The sequence below is a fragment of the Palaemon carinicauda genome, chromosome 17, assembly GCF_036898095.1.
Source record: "Palaemon carinicauda isolate YSFRI2023 chromosome 17, ASM3689809v2, whole genome shotgun sequence".
Taxonomy (NCBI): Eukaryota; Metazoa; Arthropoda; class Malacostraca; order Decapoda; family Palaemonidae; genus Palaemon; species Palaemon carinicauda.
This window is the reverse complement of record NC_090741.1, coordinates 104,234,563-104,255,695: the sequence shown is the minus strand read 5'-3', so window position 1 is coordinate 104,255,695 and position 21,133 is coordinate 104,234,563. Positions and strand designations below refer to the sequence as shown.

The following is a 21,133-nucleotide window of genomic DNA, read 5'->3' as shown; positions in this document are numbered from 1 at the left end:
TGAGCTAATACCATCTTGAAACGTCGAGATGCGGTGTCTGAGAGATTCCATCAAAAAGTCCCCAGTACCGAGATCAGCAGGTTCAGACATTCTTCCATTATGGGGAAGACCCTGATCGAGCCTAATTAGGAAATAGTCAACTCGAGATAACGGCACAATTAAATCCACAGATACATTAATGCTCTGGTAAACTTCCATCAGCACGACATGGCCTAAGCCCAAAAAACGGATTTTGAGCGTAGTGAAAAATCTATTTTTGGGTGAAAGAGCCATGTCGTCCTGATGGACCCACCCTCCTTTGGTTAAAGGATCTTAATCCCTCCCTATGGTACTGTATCTGTAAAAATACTTACAAAGCTACGGAAGAATGGTTTGGTGGCGCCGCGTAGCGGCGGATGGCTGAACTATTTTGCAGTACATTAGGAGAGTCGAGTGTTTAACGACTCCTATTTTTTCTTGGCACTTTCCCTCTCGTAGTGGAAGGCTATTTGGGGTGTAAATAGCTATGAGATGTGTCAAGATACGTCCTTACGCGATATTCCTCGGAGAAATTTAAGGGATACTCGCTCCAGGAGTTAGAATTCTGGGTACCTTCGGTAAATTCTCTGAGATATATCACTGTAGTCACATATGACTTAGGAAGCTACTAATGAAGGAACTTCCATCAGTACGACATGGCCTAAGCCCAAAAAACACATGCGTCATGTACTACAGCGCCCATGGCGCCTCCGGTGATTGGCCAAGCTCCGAACACATAAAATTACTCTAATTTCTCTGTGAAGCAGGAGCTAAAAATTATACACTGTAGAGAATAAATACTCAACTTTCCTGAGGCTGAAGAAGCTGGAGATTGAATGATAAATCCTCAATGTACCGATCACAAACGTTAGAGCAACGGAAAACCAACGTGCGAATTCGCTACAAAAATAGGAAATAAGCGCCATCTTGGATACTCGTAATAGTACGGGAGGAAGTGTAACCTTGATAACGGCTCCCCTTCTGTTTTCGTCACTCTTCCCTGTCGAAACGAAAACGCCATTCGGAGTGAAGATTGCTATGTGTAGTATCAAGATATACGTCCCCTGATATTATACGATATCCTCAAGAGAAATTTTAAGGATATTTGCGCCAGGGGTTAGAATTCTGGAGACCTAAAGGTCAGTTCTCTGGGAATATCACTGTAGCCAAATATCCCTTAGAAAGCTACCAATAGGAACCTTCCATCAGGACGACATGGCCTGATCCCAAAAATTACAGTGTATTCTTTTGGGAATATTTGCCCCAACATACGATTGTTTTTACATACGGAGCAGTTCCCGGAATGAATTAAGATTGTATGTATAGGTTCCACTGTAATAATAATAATATTAATGATAATGATATTAATAATAATAATAATAATTGATAATGATAATAATAATTGCAAAGGGACAGTTATTTACTAATGCAGTTGTGAGCCGGGTGATTGGTCTACCCCTGCTACCTCCTCCTGCTAACTAGTGGAGGGTAGTTACACCTGCAAAAGCTTCAACGGATAGTTTCAGCTATCACCAAAATATATCTCCACTGTAAAGAGCTCCAGGTCAGTACTATATAGTTCGGAAAAATACAAATTATTTCATATTTGTCATGTTTGTTCTTTTTAAGAAAATTTAGTCTAATTTTTTATAAAATTTCATTTAGGTCCTATTGTATGTCATGCCATAAATTTAATTTCCCTGGTGTAAGTGAATTAATGTATGAATATTTTTTTAGAATTGGTCTTCATAGTCCTCCACATCATGTCAATGTTTTCACGAATGTTTGGTCGTCGGAGATCTCCAGCTGAAGATGAAGCTCCCAATCCTGCAGTTGAAGCAACGGAAGAACAACCAGATGAAGTTAATAATGATGGATTTTGTTTAATAGGTAAGATTAATGTGATTAAAAGAAGGACATTAAATTTTCTCTAGGACATTAGGATAAACTACTTGGTTGGAAATCTCTTAAAGGAGAGGATAAGGTCACCCATTATCACATCTATGTCCTATAAACCTTCCTTGATAGGATGTAGCTCCACTGCCTTGTGAAGGGCACTATTCCAAGGCTGTTAAACTTCATTCCTAAAGGAAATGCTCTTTTGCACTGAACTGGATATCTTTGGTTGGCAGAAGAGGATTCAGAATTTGTTTTGGTAGAAGTTACAATGCTGTAGTATTTTTCACGAGCTGTCCTTTTATCTTGTCGTAAAAGTGGTGACTTTGTCTCATGGAGAACTGAGTAACTGATATTCTCTGTAGTCTTAGTATGCATTCCAAAGACCTCAAAGGCATGATTGCTGATTTGAAAGAGGAATAACAAAACCATTTGATTTGCCTAAAGCAGGTGTCGCCAACCTACGGCTCTTTCAAGACACTTTTGCCGCTCTAAACAGTGATCTAATTTTAAGCAAGGAAATTATGGAATGCTCAAGATAATATTTTATTAAATTTTATCAAATTTCAAAGGCATATTATAGGCAGCAGTTTTACTGATTCTTTCAATTCCATGTAAATAGTTCCAAACACTTAAAAAATATTAAATAATTTTACATTTAGATAATCTTAACCTTAAATTACGAGGCAGAGGAAACTGCTTCATGTGTTTTAGAAGAAGTGCTGCCATTTGAAAGAACGCTTACAGTGTTTGTCAGAGATCTTAAAAAATTAGCATTTCTTCACTTTCCATCACTGAAGTACAAAACTTCTGTTGATTGTGAGTTTGATGATAATGCCATAAAAACAACTTTTTTGAAAATGTTCCCAAGAATTCAAAATGGAAAGGAATTTGGTCTTTTCAGATCAAACTATATTGGGCAGATTATTTTTACTAAGTTTGTTAGCCTTTACTAATGTGAACTGAACAGAGTTGGAGCTTGAAATATCTGATTTTCAGGAAAAAAGTTAGAGGTATCAAAATTTAATGTTTTACTTTCTGATCTAGAGTATTTAGAAACACAATAAGTCACATTAATTTGTCAATATAAATGAGAATACTACTAAATCTGAAAAAAGCCGTATAAGATGGTTTTTGGGGTTTTAATGTGCATTATGAGACAACTAGAAAAATACCAATATGATTGTATTTGGAGTTTTCTCCATTTGTGATAGCAATTGTTTACAAGAATGTATCACATAAAGGGAAATCTAAGAAATAGATTTCATAATGAGAGCTTGAGATCTTGCTTAAAGCTAAAAACTACATCTTACTTTACAAACACTTACCAGTTCTCCAAGGAATCACAGGAGCAAATCTCCCATTTATTACCTTAGATGAAATTATATTTTAATTTTCAAAAATGAATTTCCTCTTAAGTTTTCAGTAAGTGGTATAATTTCCATGAATGCAATTTTGCTTGCCCTTTGTAATACTGTGACTACCATAAAAATTGCTAATAGTATTTTTGGGTCAGCCATGTCGTCCTGATGGAAGGTTCCTTTAGGCAGCTTTCTAAGGGATATTTAGCTACAGTGATACTCCCAAAGAATTGACCATAGGTCTCCAGAATTCTAACTCCTGGCGCGAGTATCCTTAAAAAAATTCTTAAGGATATCGCATAATATCAGCGGACGTATTTCTTGATACGACACATAGCAATCTTCACCCCGAATAGCGTTTTCGTTTCGAGGGGGAAGAGTGGCGAAAATGAAGGGGAGCCGTCATCAAGGTTACCCGGTGGATCCCCTTTCCCGTACTACTACAGAGCAACTCATTCCTTTAATAGTAGCCAATTAAGCACGGTGTAGTTTCCTCTTGCTCTCGATTTTGTTACTATTCCAGGATTTTTACCATGCATTCTCCAGCATCTTCATCCTCTGGAAAGTTGAGTATTTAATCTTTCCTGTGTATAATCTTTAGCTCCCTTCTCACAGTTAAATTAGCATAATTTAGATGTGTTTAGCAGAGCACAGCCATCACCGGAGGCTGCCATTTTGGATGCTGTCGTACGCCATAAATGCTTTATTTAGTTAGTAGTACGACTTCCCCGGTATTTAGCTTTAATGAATTATAGCTATTTAGGCAAATTATACTAGTGAAGATCAGATCATGCACCTAATATTTCCTCTTCTGTGAAACGTTTTGATCGTATACGATAGGGTCTCGGTGACATAGCGTAGCTGAGATCCCGACTCGAGTTAGGCTAGCCTAATGCGTTTTAGTATACTTTAGTAACGTTATCCCCGTTTATCCTCTTGTATCGTTTTATCAATTCAGTCGGAGATAGCACATCTCCTAGAATTACTAACAATTCCATACTCGTCTCTTTTAGAGATTTAAGGATAAACCCTTCCTTCCCTCTGAGTGCCGCCATTAGGCGACAACCCTATCTTGGTCTTGCCATAGAGTAGTGTACTCTAGCTTGACTGGGATAGTGTTTCTGTCTTCCCTCTTTGCCGGTGAGTATCCCGGCTTTGAATTACATCAGTAACTCAGAGTATTCAGTCTTGTCGGCAACTCTACTGATGAGGGATTAGTATTCGCCGGTTCACAGTTGCAGGCATAGGAAGCCCGGCTTCCCTAGTCCACAACGGAAAGTGGTCTAGGAGACATGTCTTATATCCGGCAAGGTTTTAGGCTGAGGAATCTTTATTCCTGTGCTGCCCAAGACGGTGCCGGTATAGAAACTATGTTTCTATGTTTGTTGCCGATAGTGGGAGGCAGACGTGCCGCCTTCTTTCGACGCAAAATATAAGACCCTTTCCCTTCCCCTTTCTGTCCTTTAATGATGGCCTAGCCATCACAACATCTATGGCCGGTATTCTACAATCTCCCCACTTGCCGGGCGGATTACGATGCCGGCCGGGGTCCTACAAAGGCGGCTTGATTGCCGCTTCGACCTTCCCCATGACGGAAGCAAGGCTCCGGGAAAGGTTGTAACGGCCGTGACGGCTGCCAGTGGGAGATCCTTATAACTTTGAGTATTCTTCAGTTCTCTCTTGAACTGCCATCCACAAACCCTGGAACCGGCAGAGCAGCCGGCAACAGATACTGTGGCTGGATGGAAGCTAGAATTATTACATTCTCCCCCTTCCATTTGAATCCTCATTCTGGAAGAAGGCAGTAGAGACAGTAGTCCCTACAACCCTAGTTATTGTACTAAACTATAATAATACGTACGGTAGCCCTTCTCTCCATGCTTTCTCTCTCTCTGTCAGCAAGTGCCGTCAGGTACTAGCCTAGCCGGTAGCATGCCGGCAGAACTACACTTTAAGATGATACAGTAGCCAGTATTTCTGCAGTATAGTACATACAGCAGTTTTTTTTAACTATAGTATATAATATACAGTAGTATGTTTTCCAACATATTCTGTGTATCCTTTCACAGTCCATAATGCTAAATAATGTTGAAGTGAAGTATTCCTCCAATATCCTGATGAGCCATAGGTCATCAGAACATATCTTTACCCTACAATATTAATATTCTAATTGTGGGAGGGTTAGTGCTAGTATACACTAACTTCAGCTCTATATTTTAGAGCTCTTCCACCCTAGATTTCCCTAATAAGGAAATCTTAAATATTAATATGGAGGGAGGTCACAGCAATTGCCTGGACAGGAGACACAGATATGTGTCTTTCCTATTTTCTTTCTAGCTTACTATCCTAAGCTATAATGATAATAGTAAGTGCTATTTTAAATGCATGAGTTTAATTTATCAGTGTGATAAATTACCATATACTCATTTCAGCTTTTTCTTTCTTTACAGGAGGAGTCCAAGGTTAAGTGTGACGTGATGTACTGTAACCACGAGAGTAAGAACTTTTGTGGCCACAACATGTGCAGGTCTCATGCCCCCTGCTCCATCGCAACTGAAACCCTGAGATACTGGGATCCCAAGGATTGCAACGTCTGCTTGGCCTTGATGACCGAGGGTTTCAGTGATCCTAAGACGACGGAGTCGAGGGAAACGTTTCAGAAGTGGGTACGAGGGTTCCAGAAGAACTCTCCGGGACCGTACCTACCAAGCGACTCGATTAGAAGCCTGCTGTTCCCTAAGGCGACAGCTGATGCAGTCGTGCCTCAGGCACGACCCGGGCCTCCCTGCGTACAACTTGCAATAGAGGCTGACATCAACGAGGCTCTACAAGGCGTGGACATCCATCAGGAGAGGATGTCAGAAGTGTCCTCGGACACCGAAAAGTGTCTCCTTCGAGAAGACCCCGAAGAAGAGGTGTCCCAACCACCTGAGGAGGAAGAAGATCTCGAGTCGACAGAAGCGGAGGACCCCCTTCTATCTGTGTCGGCATTTCAGCCTGTGCCGTCAACTTCTTCGGCTCCCACCCCTCAACCAGACCCATTGGGCCAAGCACTTTTGGCCCAGATCCAGCAGTTGGTCGATACTATACGTGAGGAAAACGTTGATATGAGGAAGGAATTCAGGGAAGCAAGCCGCCTAGCTGCTCCTCGTGGGTCCTACAAGCGGCCCAAAGTGTCTGACCTGCCACCATGCTCCGAAACTAATCCCTGGAGGTATGCAGAGTTCATGCCCATGATGAATGGGAAACTCTACATCTCGGAGAAGATGGGGCCCATCCCCCTTGACGATATTCAATTCTGGCCAAACATTTTGGCTTACCCGGAATGTTTCATCCGGCTGAAGAGTGAGCCGGCGTCTATGGAAGAGACAGAACTCAAGGAAGTCTTGGTTTTTGACCACGACAAGGCACAGGCTCTCTTGACGAGTAGCCTGAAGAAGGCAGGCTATACAAACTCTAGAGTTTCTGCGTTGAGCAAGAAGCACCCTACTTTCCTTGCTCCTTCATCCAGAGCTTTCCCATTCACGTCAAAAGTTCTCCACAGTGTTCTTAAGGCAGTTAATACAGGCAAACCATGTCCTACGCTAGAGGAGTGTAGGCCATTGTCCCTGGCCTTGCCCACGGGCGAGAAGGATTGGAACGAGGTCCACCTAACCTTCTCGGTAGCGAAGCTTGATGCGGACATTGCAGGACAGCAGTTCAATGAGAACCTCCCGAAGCTGTCGGACTTTCTCCTGAGAAGAGAACAGGAGACGAAAGAGAGAGTAGCCGCCTCTCTGTCCCTCCAGAACTGCATGGAGATGTGTGCAGGCATTGCAAGCACCCCAGATATGTATACTGTACAGTCCTAGCCAAGATGCACTTGACTACTCTGGTCAAGGACTTGTACGCTTTTGTGAAGGCCAGGAGGGCCTGCAGAGAGTTTGTGTTTGCCAACGCAACGGTCAAACACGAGCCCAGGAAGTTGATCACTTCCTGTATCTGGGGCAAGGACCTCTTCCCAAAGGAAGCAGTCCAAGAGGTAGTCGCCCAAGTCGCCACAGAGAATAGGAACCTTCTCCAAAAGTGGGACATGTCGGCTAAGAGAAAATCTTCCCCTGATGCTGGTCCCCAACCTAAGAGAATGGTTGCTCAGCCGCAAACCACTTTCCAGGTGGTGTCTCAACAGCTGGTAGCCCAGTCACCAGCCTTTAACCCAGGTTTTGAGAGGCACACCACTACCTTTCGCCCGAAAGGTAGAGGATCTAGACGAGGCTCCTCAAGAAACCCCTCAAGAGGTAGAGGAGGACGTGGTCAGGCTGGCAAACCCTCCGGATCATCCAAGCAATGAGATGCTCTAGGTAGGAGGAAGACTTCTCCACTTTTGGCATCGTTGGACCTTTGATCCCTGGGCCCTCAGCATAATCAAGAATGGACTAGGATGGAAATGGAACAGATCTCCACCTTCATTTCCTCAATTCTTCCAACACTCCACCCCCTTATTGAACAAAAAGGTTATAAGGAAAGCAAAGTCCATCAAATTCCAGGGAAGGCTGTTTTGTGTTCCCAAGAAGGACTCGGACAAACTCAGAGTCACTCTGGACTTGTCGCCACTCAACAAGTTCATCGAGAACAGCAAGTTCCAGATGTTAACCCTACAACACATAAGGACCCTGTTACCAAAAGGGGCATACACAGTCTCAATAAACCTGGCAGATGCTTACTGGCACCTTCCAGTCAGCCCCCCCCCTCTCCTCCTACTTGGGATTCAAGCTACGGAAGACAAAGTATGTCTTCAGAGCCATGCCCTTTGGACTAAACATAGCCCCAAGGATTTTCACGAAACTTACGGACACAGTCGTACAATAGCTACACTTAGAAGGCGTTCAGGTAGTTGCATACCTGGACGACTGGCTGGTGTGGGCAGTATTCAAGACTGCTTGTCTGCAGGCAGCCACAAAGGTGATCCAGTTCTGGAACATCTGGGCTTCAAGATCAACTACAAGAAGTCTCGCCTCTCTCCAGCTCAAGAGTTTCAATGGTTGGGAATCCATTGGAACTTGCAGTCACACCGCCTCTCCATTCCACCAAAGAAGAGGAGAGAGATCGCGGGTTCTGTCAAGAGACTACTGAAATCCAGCAGGATTTCAAGACACTAACAGGAAAGAGTACTGTGCTCTCTCCAGAAGTAACAGACCCAGTGCTAAGAGCACAGCTGAAAGATGCGTGAGGAGTCTAGAGAATATACGCATCAAACGCTCGAAGAGATCAACAGAGACCGACATCGACCTTACTGCATTCGCTTCTGAGGCCGTGGTCGAAGGTCAAGAGCCTAGCAAGGACTATTCCCTTACAACCACCTCAACTGTCGGTAGTCATCCACACGGATGCCTCAACAGAAGGATGGGGAGGTCATTCCCATCAAAGGAAAGCTCAAGGGACCTGGTTATCCCTGTTCAAGACCTTTCACATCAACATTCTGGAGCCATGGTAGTCCTCTTGACGTTGAAAAAGCTATCCCCTCACAGATCAGCCCACATCCATTTGGTCTTGTACAGTGAAGTGATAGTGAGATGTCTGAACCGACAAGGCTCGAGATCGCCCTACATCAACCACATGATGTTGGCCATCTTTCGCTTGGCAAGAAAGAAAAGATGGCATTTATCAGCAGTTCACCTACAAGGGTTCTGCAATGTGACGGCGGATGCTCTATCCAGGCGAAAGCTGATAAAGTCCGAATGGTCCCTAGACGCAGACTCATTCTCCTTCATCTTGGAAAATGTCCCAGAACTGCAGATCGACCTCTTCGCAACGAGCAACAACAAGAAACTACCTCGTTACGTAGCCACTTATGAGGACCCTCGGGCAGAAGCGATGGACGCCACTATAGTCAGTGTTGACAGTTTCCCTGCAGGGGGCAGGAAGCCCTGAGTTAGTTCCAAACTTAGCGGTTATGATGAATAACGGTAGCGTCATATATTTATGTGGTCTGGGTGACCATCTAGAAGCTGATTCAAGGTAAAGGCACTTATACAAACCCACAGATATAGTACTTTCATGTAATTCTCTGGTAAACTTCCATCAGGACGACATGGCTGAGCCCAAAAAACAGATTTTGAGCAAAGCGAAAAAGGGATTTTGACGAAGGAAAAATCTATTTCTGGGCGAGAGACCTGTGCCGCCTAGTGAAATGCTCCTTTAGCATCATTTCTAAGGTATATAACTGCTAAATATTACCAGAGAAAAAATTGCATAGGAATGCCAGGTATGAACCCAGCTCGCTCACCTGAAAGGTGTCGGTATATTATAACAAGGGCGTGAAAATCACTAGCAGAGGTCTCGTACCAATTAGATATCTCCTCGTCAAATATCCCCGAAACCAAGAGGGGCCGTTTCAAGTCCACTACTGACCGTTGCTACCAACACATCCACCCACGCCAATGACGTCACTCCTCATAGCACCCAAGTTTGGGTCCATCAGGGAGGGCGAGCAGAGGGTGGGTTCACTGGGCGGCACAGGTCTCTCGCCCAGAAATAGATTTTTCCTTCGTCAAAATCACTTTCCTGGGCTCGATCTGTGCCGCCCAGTGAAATAGTACAGTGAACCCTCGCTACTTCGCGGTTCGACCATCGCGGATTCACCACTTCGCGGATTTTTTTCATAACCCAAGTCTATACATATATTGCGGATTATCCGGAAATATCGAAAATACCGCGATGTGACCGATGGTGCGAGATTGGAGAAAGTAAGGAAAATTGAATCATGATTGATTTTCAATATAAATGAAACTTTGAGGAGCAACAAAGATATCATTTGTTAGAGAGATAGAGAGAGGTAAGGAATGGGAGGTAGTGAAAAGTAGCCCACAGAGAGAGAGAGAGAGAGAGAGGTAGAGAGAGAGAGAGAGGTAGAGAGAGAGAGAGAGAGAGAGAGAGAGAGAGAGATAGAGGGGGGTTTAAATGTAATAAACAAAAAATTTGATAGGTTATAACACATTGGTGCTTATGTAATATCAACTGTATACTGTAGACGGTTTGAATAAGTTAAGAAATGGTATAAATGATACTTTGTTAGTGTATTCGTACACACTCAAGAGCGGCAGCTAGATGACAGCTGATCTAATCACAGCCAAAAGTAAAAAAAAAAAAAGTCAACAATACTCGATTTTTAAAACACACCCGAAATTTAAAAACAAAAGTACACGCTTTCTTAATGTGCAATTAACTATTGAAAGAGTGGCAATTTTCTAGAATAAAATGATATTTCCCAAAAAATAGTGGTTTGCTGATGAAATCGGATGCCCTATTTTTGGCTATGATTGAAATGGATGTAGACTCGGCCTAATTATTTCATTTCGTATTTAATTGACACTAAGAAAACTAATTTTAGTTTCTTCATCTAAATGTAAGTATTGTATAACACGAAGAAAGAGAGAGAGAGAGAGAGAGAGAGAGAGAGAGAGAGAGAGAGAGAGAGAGAGAGAGAGAGAGAGAGAGAGAGAATGAATCAGCTGTTGTAATCAAATGGCGTGTTTTTGTTTCGTGAGAATTTCATCGCCACGACTTTAACAACAACATACTGTACTGAACTTTACAGTATTATACAGACTACTGTAATATGATAAAGTAAAATATTTGTAATCTATTTTATATGAAATGGGGCTATTTTTGTTTTGTTTAAAATTTACATTTACAATTGTAAAACAACTCTCTCTCTCTCTCTCTCTCTCTCTCTCTCTCTCTCTCTCTCTCTCTCTCTCTCTCTCTCGTAGATTGTTTTCCTGCTTTGCTACGTATGTATGATTTTATATAGATACGGTAAATAATATTTGTAATAACATATTTTATAAAAGCTTTTACTGTAATATCATTATTTATCACTTTCATCATGCGGGTTAAATTCCTTAGTTTGTTTACTGAGCGTACTTTATGACGCCGTCGTTTCAGGCGGCGTCATAAAGAAAAAAATTTCATTTGGAAGTCCTAAGAAAAATTAAGTAAAACATTAGTAATAACCAAATCAACATACTGTACTGAATAATCAATATAATTGATGCAAAAACTAACCTATAAACAGATGTGTAAATGCGTTTGTTTCTTCATTAGGATCAGAGATAAACGTAAACAAAACATTGGTTGCCATTTTTTATCGTGCTTTTTGGCGTGTTTAGGAAACGCATGATATAAAGTCGCCTTTAATATTTGTGCCTGTTTTAGTTTAGGGTACTGTATTACATGCATTAAGTGTTCTGTACATTAAAGGGTAGTTTGTTAACAGTACTACGTACAAGGGAAGGTTTTAAAAGTCTGAATATACATGTTAAATAAATAGGTAAATATGGTGTTACTACTTCGCGGATTTTCACCTATCGCGGCCGCGTCTGGAACCTATCTACCGCGATAAACGAGGGTTCACTGTACCAGAGAAATGGTCCCAAACTTAGAACCAAAATCTAAGTGGGAAAGAAAAATTAAAGTCAAACATACCAAAAACATGATTTAATACAAGGTAAATGTAAATTACAAGGTATTCAAGATAAATGAAAACTCTCCTTATGTAACTATATAAAGGCAAGGTAAGGATAAAAACATGGAATGCAAAACTTAATGTATAATCCTAGGTTATAAAGGAGGAAAACACAAGTCATCAAAATAAGGTCCCAGCTAAGGGGACACCAGGACAAAGTTCAAAACAATGAGATTACTGTAAGGACAAGAATTATTAACAATCTCGAATGAATATAAAGTGATCATGGACAAAAATTTTAAAATATTGAAGACTGTACATAAGGATGCAACTGAAGGGTGCAATCCAAAAAGATAAACCAAACCACTGTAGGGACAATAAGCAAGGCAGGTAAGGGGAGGAAAAAGGATAAAGCAAGACCCTGTGATTAAGATTCATGATGATCAGGAGGAACCACATTTCCTGCTGCCACTGTTGCAAATTTTAGGGCTTCCAAAGGTTTTAAATAGTGGCGTTTGAAAACTTTTGGGGACTTCCAGCCTGTATATTTCGTGAGGTCATCAAATTTCATATGATGGAAATAATTAATAGAAGTGCTACAGCTCGAATATCATGGACATGTGGGAATGATTCTGGGTTAGCCTGTTTAATGAAGTACAAAATCTGTTGTCTGATCCCTTTAAGGGTGATGGTTCTTCCGTTCTCTCTAATAAATAAGGGCCCAGAGGACTTAGTGGAAGTTCTATTTAGGTAGGCTTTCAAAGTCATAACTGGACATAAGGATGGATCCCGCGGAAGGGGAACAATCTATTCTGGGGGTCCTCATTCTTTGCTAGGAATGTTTTGTCAGGGGAGAGAAGAACCTCTCCTGACGAGAGAAATTCAATATGACCTGGATCTCTAGACAAGGCTGAAAGTTCCGAAATTCTGGCACCAGAGGCTAGGCTCATTAGGAATAATGGTTCATTAAGAGTGTCAGAAGCAAATCTAAGAACATCATTCAGAAACCAGGAAACTGCGCTAGGACGAGTTGATGGTTTCAATCTGGCACAAGCTTTAGGAATGGAAGAGAGGTATGAATCCTTAAGGTCAATATTGAATCCAATTTGAAAAATCTTTTTCAAGGCCGATTTAATGGTAGTAATAGTGCTAGCTGTTAGGCCAGATTCAAATCGAGTCCTAAAAAAGGTTACTATTAGGTTCATAGTCATCCTCTCAACCTTTGAGTCCTTTAAAAAACTTGGCGAGTCATATTGTCGAAGGGTGGATTTCCTTTTATCTGATTCCAAAAACAAAGTATTTTGAGGGTCAATATCTGCACCTCTTTGGGCCGCGAATTTCATAAAGTTAGGGCACTCTGAGTGTTTGAGGAAGCGAACACAGTGCAAGTTTGTACTGTCCGTGTTAGTTTTGGATTGGGGATTCGTCGGGGATGGAGACCCAGTTCCACCAGAAGAGGGAACCAGTTGCTCTTGGGCCAGTTGGGGGCTACTAGAGCCACTTGCCCTTTGAAAGTTCTGAGCTTATCCAACACTTTCATCAACAGGTTGATTGGTGGAAATAGATAAATCCTCTCCCAAGTGTTCCAATCCAGTGACATTGCATCTGTGGCATAGGCTAGGGGGTCCAGGTTGGGGGCTACGTAGCACTCTAGTTTGTGGTTGGACTCTGTCGCAAACAGGTCCACCTGGAGACCCGGAACCTGGGATGAGATCCACTTGAATGACTTGAGATCCAGGGACCATTCCGACTCTAGCGGGGTTGTCCTGGACAGAGCGTCCGCCACCACATTCCGTACTCCCGCCAGATGGACTGCCGACAGATGCCACTTGTTGGATGTCGCCATGGAGAAAATGGCTATCATCACATGGTTTATGTGTCCCGATTTGGAGCCTCCCCGGTTTATGCAGCGAACTATGACTTCGCTGTCTAGAACCAATCTGATGTGTTGGTTTCGGGCTGGGGCCAAGCAATTCAGAGTGAGGAACACTGCCATGGCTTCTAAGACGTTTATGTGAAGTTGGCGGAACATTGGTGACCAAAGGCCTTGGGTTTTCTTGAACTGGGAGTATCCCCCCCAGCCTGTTAAGGAGGCGCCTGTGTGAATGACCAGCTTTGGAGGTGGATATTGCAGAGGGACGGATTTTGCCAGATTTTTTACCAATGTCCATGGTCGGAGCCGTTTCTTTAGGATTGGAGGGAGACGAGCTCTTTTGTCTCAATACCTCTTGTTCGCCCTGGAACGCCAAATCCGGTTTATATCCTTCAACCTGGCCTTCAGTAATATGTCTGTTACTGAGGCAAACTGGAGGGCACCCAGAATCCTCTCGTGGTTTCTCCTGGACTTCAATTTGTCCTTGAGGAAGCGCTTCGTGTTTTTTGCTATTTCTTTTCTTTTGGCCGATGGGAAGCATAGGGTGTGGGAATTTAGGTCCCATTGTAACCCTAGCCATTGGAATTTCGACTTCGGGACTAGGCGAGATTTCCCGAAATTGATCTGGAACCCCAAGTGTTGAAGAAATGATATGACCTTGTTTGTTGCCGTCAGGCAGTTCTCGACGTTGTTCGACCAAACGAGCCAGTCGTCTAGGTAAGCTACTACCTGAATTCCTTGGGTTCTCAATTCTTGGATTACCGTCTCTGCCAGTTTGGTGAATATTCTGGGTGTTATATTTACTCCGAACGTCATTACTTTGATGGTGTACAGTATGCTTGTTTGCCTAGTTTGAAGCCGAGGTATGGACGAAAGTGCCTTGCTATCGGAACGTGATAGTAGGCATCGGTAAGATCGATAGAGGTGGTGACGGCCCCACGGGGAAGTAAGGTCCGCACCTGAGAGACGGTTAGCATGTGAAGCTTGTCGCATTGAATGCAAGAGTTCAGATGGGACAGGTCTAGGATTACTCTTCTTTTGTCTGAGTCTTTCTTTGACACGCTGAACAAGCGACCTTGAAATTTCAAGTGACGTGCCTTTCTGATTGCATTCTTTTGTAGAAGATTGTCTGCGTACAAGGCTAACTCTTCTGTTGTGTGTTGGTAAAAACTGGTTGGTGGAGGCGGCCCTTCTATCCAACTCCACCCCAGACCTTTGGAAATTATACTGAGTGCCCAACTGCTGAAAGTCCAATTCTTTCGGAAGATGTAGAGTCTTCCCCCTACCTGAGATGTTTCAATAATTCGTGGAGGATTTACCTCCTCGGCCTCGGGGGGCGATTCTTCCACTACCTCTGTTACGAAAGGTACCTTTCGCGCCAGATCCTCTGGTACGCTGGTACCCTTGAGAGGCACCCTGAGTCTCAAAGGTGGGGTTGAAGACCGGGGAAGCATAGGTAGTGGAGGCTATCTGGGCTTGGGGGACCAACACATACTGTTGTTGGGGATGGCCCTTTGAAGTAGAAGGGAGATTCCCTTGAGCCAGCGGGACTGTTTGAACCACCTGCTGGGGCTGCCGGTTTTGAAAAGAGTGGAATGGCCTTAGTCTCTTCCTGCCGCAAGATTGGGAAGTGGCAGGTTCGAACTTACGTTTAGAGACTAAACCCCATCGAACCTTAAGGCTCTGGTTGACCCTAGCCGCTTCACTGAGGACGAATAGGTCCGTACCCCAAACTGGGGCTTTAATGAGCTTGTTAGGCTCATGCCTGATGGTGGCTTCAGCTAAGACGTGCTTGCGGCAGTGCCGCCTAGCTGTCAGGAAGTCGTAAGCATCCGACAACAAGGTGTGGAGTAACGACTTCGTCAAAACTTTGAAGAGGGGTTCTTCTTCATACAGGAAGGAAGTCAATTCCGCCATCGTCGCCGAGTTGATAGAACGACTCAGGCGCATACGAGCCTCAAACTCTAGGCGAATCAGGGAATCCGGGAGCCTTGGAAGTCTCTCACTAAATTGAGTGGAGGCACAATCAGGGCTCGGTTTACCTACGGTAAATGTCGCCTGGGCGTTAGACCAGCAATCATGATCCCTCGGGAAAACAAGGGAAGTCAAGTCTGTCTCGCGCAACTGCGGTAATGGCTTGTCTTCATTTACGGCCTGCTGAGCAAGGTCCATAATTTTAGTGACACACGGAGTAGGGGTTCGCTCATCTGCCACAAACATGGTATATGAGCTCTTAAAGGGAGTGGGCATCGTATTGACACACTCCAGCTCATTCAGGGTCCGAACCCAAGTGGATTGAGCCTGCTCTTTAGGGTAGATCACAGTCTCCCTAGGAACTTTGTCTAGTCGGACCAGAGCCTCCTTGGTGAGGCGGGCGAAACCAGGGAAAGGAAACTGCAGACCCGGCGGGTAGAACTCAAAGTCTTCCACCGACCGGGTGCCAAAACCCTCGATGGTCAACATCCCATCCTTAAAGGGAGCATGAAGGGCCAACTTCCACGGATTGTTCTTGACAAACTCCAGGAGTTTCGAGGCATCCGGGATAGCGTACTGCTGTTGTTGGGGCAGACCGGAGTGCATGAGACTCTCGACGAGAGAGACTTGGTTTTGTACCTTCGTGACGAGGGTGTTAACCAGGGAACCAATTCGTTCCAAGGTGTTGGAGAAGGCTGTAGCGTCAAAGGAAGGCGCCGGGGCGCTCACCGCCGGCTGCGTAGGCTGTGAGCCGGGTATCACTCTCGACTCCGGGGCGGGAGGAGCATGTGCGACTGGGTCCACGGGGACCTTAGAAGACGAAACCCTAGAAGACGAAGTCCTAGGGGGTTGGACGGTTTCGTCGGTTTGGAAGACCTGCGGGTCTTAGTTAGAGGTTTGCGGGAAGGTTTAACCTTGGGCAACACAGAAGGGTTGCTGACATCAGCCGGATGTCGTCCTGAAAACCCCTGAAAAGAAGAAGCAGAAGGAGTAGAGAAAGCCGGGCTAAGGACAGGAATCTTAGACCGAGACCCACTTGCTTCACTTACCGCCCTACCTGGGTCTGGCTCGTCCAAAGCCATGGACTCGATGTCCAGATTCATAGCTGCGACGTCGCTAGTAATAGATTCTCCCGGAGCACCGGGGTCCTCGGAGAGAAGTTGTTCGGTGATCCCAGTGATGATAGGGTCCGCCACCTCCTTAGGAACCGCAGCTGAATGTTTAGCGTTGGGGTAAATAAGGGTGCACATTTCTTCGGAGAGAATGTAGGGGTGCCGAGCCTTGACATTGCAGGCGAACCCGCCGACCCAGACCTTAAGAGTCGTCAAGGCCGAAGACTTGGAAGACTGTGAACTCTGAAAGAGAATGTACCGTTACTAATAAAGGGGAGGTGGAGAACACCGAGAAGGTGAAAAGACCGAACATATGCGTCGTCTAACGAAGAGGAAGGAGTAATTTCAATCAGAATACATCAGGATAACAAGGTAAATCCAGAGATTAAACCCAAGTTAAAACTACAATGTATAATAACAGTAGGAACACTTACTGAGTCCGAAGTGAGTGTGGAGACAAGATCGTAGCAGACCACAGTTGTCGGGGTGCCAAACGATTAAATCATCGACGTGGACCGCACAATGGGCGTGGGATCTGCACACATCATGGCCGCATGCTTGTTGCAGAACGGCAGCACAGGCTGTCATCAGACAGCGAACAACCTGTAATACAAAAAATACATAAGTGTCACAAGTAAACTAGTATCCTGAGGGGATCCCAGGAGTGCCGGAACTTAAAGGTAAAACGATAAGGAACGTTTGCCAATAGGATACTATAGGAGGTTCTCCCGGTAGGGCCGGGGGAAACAGCATAATAAATTAAATTAGTTAATTTAAATTAAATTAACAGCATAAATTAACGATTAACGTTAACGATAAGGGGATTCCGTGTTAGCGAGATCATTCTAGGTAAATAAAGGTAAGGGAGATATCGACCCTTAGGCATCAGTGTGTGTAAAAGTAAAGATGTAAGGTTAACATAACATGCTTCCCGTTGTCTCCGGGGAGACAACTGAGGAAGGTAGACGGATACCTCGAACTACCGGGGTAGGGAGGGGGGGAGGGGGTCGGTGACTCCCCGCCAACTGCAAGAACCTTAAGTCTAATAAAACACTCAATAGACACTCAATAAAACTCGTGCACATATCCCGCATAGGGGTACAATGGAGAGCTCAAAACCAAAGGAACAACCAAAACTCCCCGATCTCCTGATGACCAATCGAGGAGGGTGGGGAATCCGGCTGCGGCGAGGAAAGGAAGTGAGCATCTCGAATAAGGTAACGGCTGTTCTCGGCTCTGGTAAGGCAAGGAGTCAGGCGGTATCCCGGGGAGGGATGGAGGGGGAGAAGGGGGGGGGGGGTCGGGCGTAAGGATGAGAGGACTCGGCCGAGAACCCGAACAGCTGACTCCCAAGTCTCGTAGAGATGGCAGGTATCCCCAGAGGGGAGAGGAGTATGGGGTGGCATACTCAAGATCAGGTAGTGGGAGGAGCCAAAGAGAAGCAGCAGGTGGAACACGAGGCGATCACGTGAGGCCGAGAGAGGACAGGAGTACCAACCTGTCCGACCGGAATCGCAAGATGCTAACAGAACGAATGATCACATCACGAAATAAATGAAATATAACTAGGTTAAGGCATGCAAAATAAGCTGATAAAGCTATAATAACACTGAAAGGGGGACGCAAGAAAGGAGGCAGGGAAAACAAAAAACGCAAGGGCGAGCCCTCCAGCACGGATAAGTACCGAGCTTGACAGGGGGGCCAACAGACACCAATCGGGTACAATGCCGAACGGTAAACTAAAATACGTTAAAACACTGTCGATCGAGAGTCCCCCTCGAGACACAGGACTAAACTCTTAAAATTAACAGCGATTCGGTAGTATCGCGAGAAAGAGTAAACTAATCCTAGAATACCAGCATAAGGCGACTTCACGTTACTAGCCGAGAAGGAGGCCGCCATAACCTAATAAGCATGGGAGTAACCATAGCGATAACAATAACAGTAATAATAAACGCCGAAGCATCGGTAATAGCGCAAAAGGTTCGGAACGAATAACAATTAGTATGGGAGACCAATTGTAAATCGTTAAGAACGAGCCAAGAGGTAGCAAGAACCAAAATGGCCACCGCGTCGCGGGGCCGAAAACAATAGCGAAACACATAACCATGAATAAAACTAAAATTAAAGGTAATGCTACCTCCAAAAGCTCAGAAATCATAAATCTGGTACTTAACTTTGATGAGGAAGCTTGAGAGTCCGACATCATGAACAAAAAGGCGCTAAAATCCCGATAAGCACAAGCGAAAAAATCACAGCAACAAAGCGAGTGAGATGCTAAATGAGGAGTGATGTCAATGGCCGGGTGGACGTGTTGGTAGCGACGGTCAGTAGTGGACTTGGTTTCGGGGATATTTGACGAGGAGATTTTTCAATATTAATCTTACCCGATAATCATGTAGCTGTCAACTCCGTTGCCCGACAGAATTCTACGGAAGGGATACGCCAGCGATCGCTATACAAGAGGGGGGTGTACTCACAAGCGCCACCTGTGGCCAGGTACTGCAGTACTTCTTGTTGACACCACCTCAATTTTTCCTCTGTCGTGCCTCCGGCTAGACCTACATGGATACGCTGTTGATTCTGGAGTTTTTTGCTCACGATTTGGTGATGTATTTGCTCTAGAGTTTAGCTTTCGCTATTCAGGAAGTTTTATCATTAGCTTAGCTAGCTTTTGGAATTAATTTGATTAATTATGGTGACGAAGAGAGTATGAACTCTCTTTCACTTTTAAATGGCCGACCCTTTCCTTAGACGGAAGTGTTGGTGTCTAAGAGAGTATAGACTCTCTTTCTTAATTTTGCTTAACAAAAGTTATAGATTTATTTTATATCTCTCCGCCTTTTATAGGCCTCTTCGATTAACTTCCTTTTATTATAAACTTATTAAAATTAATTTTTATATTTGTTTATATTCGACCTTTCCTAATAGTAGGCGGTCTTTTCTTGGTACCGAAGTTAATTAATATTGAGCCCGTCATTTCGGTTTTACCTGTTAACATATTATGCTATTTTAATGTTTTTGAAAGAATTTCTTTGATAGTCTCGTACTGTTTTCAAAGTTGAACTAACGTTTTGTTTTGTCTCTGCAGTTGTTGACGTTCAGAACGTTCAACTTGCGCTCTATCGTTACGATAGAGAGAGAATTTTCACGGTGTCACGTTGCAGTAAGAGTAAACCGTTTCTAGCGCTTTGTTCATTCTTTCTTAGCTTAATGGTTTTAATTCTAATAAAGGAACTTTTTATTTGGGAAATCTTTCAGTTTTTTCCTTTAACAATAATATGTTTTAACGATATATATGATTGGGCTCTTCTCTCAGGTTCTAAGTCAAGAGAGAGAGAGAGAGAGAGATAGAGACGGAGGGAGAGAGAGGAGGATAAACGTTTCGTTCAAGCGAGTAACGTTGTTATCGTTTTTGCTCTTCTCCCTAGTCTCTTTAGGGGAAGAAGGTAAACGTTTCTAGAGTTTTATTCTTGTTCTCAAGCTTTATGCGGTGAGAGATTTTAAACGTAGTTTATTTGATCTAGTGTTTAGTCTCTTTCCAGCCACTGAATTATTTATCTTTCATTAGATTTTTCTGTTACATTGTAATTCTGTTTTCGCAATTACTAACTTTTAAGGAAGGATAGAATTGCGTGTTTCAGGTACAAACCACTTAAAGTTTCGAGTTCAGTGAAATAAGTGCAAACAGAAAATCAAAAGTGATAAGTGATAAGCGCAAAGTGTTACAGTGTTGCGTTCGAGGGTTCGTCTGTTCGTGCCAGTTGTTCGCCTAGTCTGGGACCTCTTACAAGCTCCCAAGCCCAGGGGAGAAGTAATGTCGAAGGACTTATGGGTTCAGCAGGCCTTGATCGACGAACAGACGTTTTCCCTCCGTGGTTTCGGGTGTATCTACACACGTTGCCGACGTGATCACCCCACCCACACAAAGACGAGAGAGCCCTTTTATTCCTCGTCTGCGGAAGAGGTTTCTCGCAGAAACCATGGACCAAATCTTGCAGCTTTTAAGTGCAAGTCGGTCCCTTCCGCACAAGTCCAACTCCTAGGTGTAGCCATTAGCCCTGGGTCAGTTCGGACTTGCTGCAGTACGACAACTGCACACCTCCCAGAGAGGCAAGGTGGTATCGCAACAGGCAGTAGCTCCGTCTGTTGCCGCACCAGCTGTTTTAGACCCTCAGTCTCAACGGACAGTAGCTCCGTTTGTTGTTGTCTTTCTTAAACTCTAGTGGTCTATACTGCAGACAATGCAGTCTCAGCTTGCGGTGTTGATGCAGGAGTTTCAGGCAGAGAAGGTTAATACACCTCCTCCTGCGAACGCTCCTCCCCCTCTGCGCAGTACAATCTGCCAGACGTATGAGGTTGAGGTTCCTCTAGCTACCTCCATGCGTGAGCTGCCGCGTTGGGAGTTGCCAGATACCAGCGCTGTGCAGCAATCTCCACTTTCCTTGAGGCT

At 44.1% G+C, this 21,133-nt stretch overlaps 1 protein-coding gene across 3 annotated transcripts in view; it reads left to right on the top strand.

Annotated features, from left to right (window-relative positions):
* LOC137656885 (uncharacterized) overlaps positions 1 to 21,133 on the top strand; it is a 73,069-nt gene that overhangs the window by 26,024 nt on the left and 25,912 nt on the right. For all 3 annotated transcript variants that reach the window (XM_068391260.1, XM_068391261.1, XM_068391262.1), the window contains exon 2: positions 1,756 to 1,908. In XM_068391260.1, the coding sequence (XP_068247361.1) occupies positions 1,756 to 1,908 (153 nt within the window). The remainder of the gene's footprint in view (positions 1 to 1,755; positions 1,909 to 21,133) is intronic.